Genomic DNA, 2,683 nt, shown 5'->3' on the forward strand with positions numbered 1-2,683 from the left:
AGCACACGGGGGGCTTCTGGGCTGCGGGCGCATGTTGCCGGCTCCTGTCCAGCTTTCCCCTGCGCCAGCACCGCCAAGTCCTTCTCCTGGTGGCTGCTCTCCCCTTCATCCTTCATCCCCACCCTGGGCTGGTACTGGGAGTTCCTTAACCCAGGAGGATGGATCTATGGGATCATACACACCAGTCCAGGTTCATCCTGCTAGGTGACATAACGTAGTTGAATCACCAACCATCCCCTTTATCATTTGCAGGCACTGCTGAGGGACCACACTAGCAGAGAGGACGTTCATGGGGGAGAACTACCATCATGGACAACTTGACGGTACTCATGGGCACCAGGAGGAACACATGCACCTTCCACGAGGAGTTCAAGCAGGTCTTGCTGCCCCTGGTCTACTCAGTGGTGTTCATGGTGGGGTTGCCCTTGAATGCTGTTGTCATTGGGCAGATCTGGGTGGCCCGTAAGTCGCTCAGCCGCACCATGATCTACATGCTGAACCTGGCCACAGCTGACTTACTATACGTCTGCTCCCTCCCACTCCTCATCTACAACTACACCCAGAAGGATTATTGGCCTTTTGGGGACTTCACCTGCAAATTCATCCGCTTCCAGTTCTACACCAACCTGCATGGAAGCATCCTCTTCCTCACCTGCATCAGCGTCCAGCGGTACCTGGGCATCTGCCACCCCCTGGCCTCATGGCACAAGAAGAAGGGGAAGAAGCTGACGTGGCTGGTGTGTGCTGCAGTGTGGTTCATTGTCATCGCCCAGTGCCTGCCCACCTTCATCTTCGCTTCCACCGGCACCCAGAGGAACCGTACTGTCTGCTACGACCTGAGCCCACCAGATGTCTCTGCTGACTACTTCCCCTACGGCATCGCCCTCACAGTCACCGGCTTCCTGCTGCCCTTTGTGGCAATCCTCGCCTGCTACTGCAGCATGGCCCGGATCCTGTGCCAGAGGGATGAGCTGATTGGCTTGGCGGTGCACAAGAGGAAGGACAAAGCCGTGCGGATGATCAGCATCGTGGTCATCGTCTTCTCCATCAGTTTCTTCCCCTTCCACCTCACCAAGACCATCTACCTGATCGTCCGTTCCTCGCACAGTCTTCCTTGCCAGGCTCTACAGGCATTTGCCATCGCCTATAAGTGCACACGTCCCTTTGCCAGCATGAACAGCGTCCTCGACCCCATCCTCTTCTACTTCACCCAACGCCAGTTTCGTGAGAGCACCCGATACCTCCTCGACAAGATGAGCTCTAAGTGGCGGAATGACCGTTGCATTACTTATGGCTCTTAGGTGAGGACAAGGACCACTTTGGTGTCATCGAGACTGGGCAGGGAGCAATTCTGGCTTTAAGCTCCAGGGAGCAGAGATGGCTTCAGCCGGGGACATGCTAGACGACAGGATGGCATTCTCCCAAGCTTTCAGCACTTTCACCCCATCTCCAGCCTGCAGCAGTGCAGTATTAACCCCATCATGGCACAGGCATAGTGTCCGCTTTCAGGCTCAGTTGCTCAGTTTGAGCAGCTTAGCACCATGCTTCCTTGGTGGCCAAGCCATGGATGCAATAAAAACCATTGGTGGGACTGTGGACAACATAATGGGACCGAGGAGGATATGGTCCCCGGCTCAGGGCAAGCTGAGGGGGCTGATTTCTGCCCCTTTTCAAAATTCCCTGGTGGGGCCATGCTGGGACGGTTTAGTTCAGGTCGTACCTGTCTGGGGAACAAGGGACTGTGTGTTTCTCCAGCTCAACATCAGTGTCAAGTATGTTTTTTTGGGTAATACTGGGACATCCCTATCCCCAGGTCCCCCAAATGGGGCCATGCCAGTAAGATACATGGGCCCAGTGGTACCACAGGCACTGCAAAATGGTAGGAGAGCATCCCTGGACAGACTGGGAACAGGGAAGGGGGGACATAGGGGCAACTGGGACACCCATAGTGGTGGTGTCACCTGCCTGAGGATCTTCAGCACCACCCGGGTCCAACTCTCTGCTTGGCCCAGCACTCCAAACCTGGCTCATCCTTGGCATCTTGCTGTCACCTCCCAACCAGGGTCCACCAAAATGAGACTGAGCACGCTCAAACACAATGCCTGGAGTCAGGAAACCCATCAAGCCAGTGGTGGTGTCACCTGCCTGAGGATCTTCAGCACCACCCGGGTCCAACTCTCTGCTTGGCCCAGCACTCCAAACCTGGCTCATCCTTGGCATCTTGCTGTCACCTCCCAACCAGGGTCCACCAAAATGAGACTGAGCACGCTCAAACACAATGCCTGGAGTCAGGAAACCCATCACGGAGCTACTCAGAGTCCTCAGCTGTGTCACTGCACATCCCACCTTAGGCTTGGCCTCTCTCTTGCCCTCATGATGGGTCGGGACTTGAGCTTTGCCACTGTCACAATGCTGCTCCTGCCTGGCCAGGAGGGATTCGCTACATGGCGTGTGGTAGATAGACCACTAATCGCTCAGCAAGTCTTCTTTAACATAGAGGATATATAGAATAAACCTCCTACCCTTTTTTGGGTGGACATGTACACATATACACACCCACTGTACACATCCACCTCCTACATCAAACCAGGGGAAGACAGAGCCACGTAGAGCAGATATTCTCCACCCTGAACATGCTGTGTGTATCTATAGAGTGTGTGTACGTACATACATAGAAACATAG

The 2,683-nt window shown here is 54.7% G+C and overlaps 1 protein-coding gene across 1 annotated transcript; it reads left to right on the forward strand.

The window, feature by feature from the left end:
• The first annotated feature begins 308 nt into the window (after positions 1-308).
• On the forward strand, positions 309-1,375 carry P2RY6 (pyrimidinergic receptor P2Y, G-protein coupled, 6). The gene has a single exon (XM_010134788.1). It carries the CDS (start codon positions 309-311, stop codon positions 1,299-1,301), a length of 993 nt encoding a protein of 330 aa, XP_010133090.1. The 3' UTR covers positions 1,302-1,375.
• Positions 1,376-2,683: the final 1,308 nt, after the last annotated feature.

Source organism: Buceros rhinoceros, unplaced genomic scaffold, assembly GCF_000710305.1.
Source record: "Buceros rhinoceros silvestris isolate BGI_N320 unplaced genomic scaffold, ASM71030v1 scaffold34464, whole genome shotgun sequence".
Lineage (NCBI taxonomy): Eukaryota > Metazoa > Chordata > Aves > Bucerotiformes > Bucerotidae > Buceros > Buceros rhinoceros.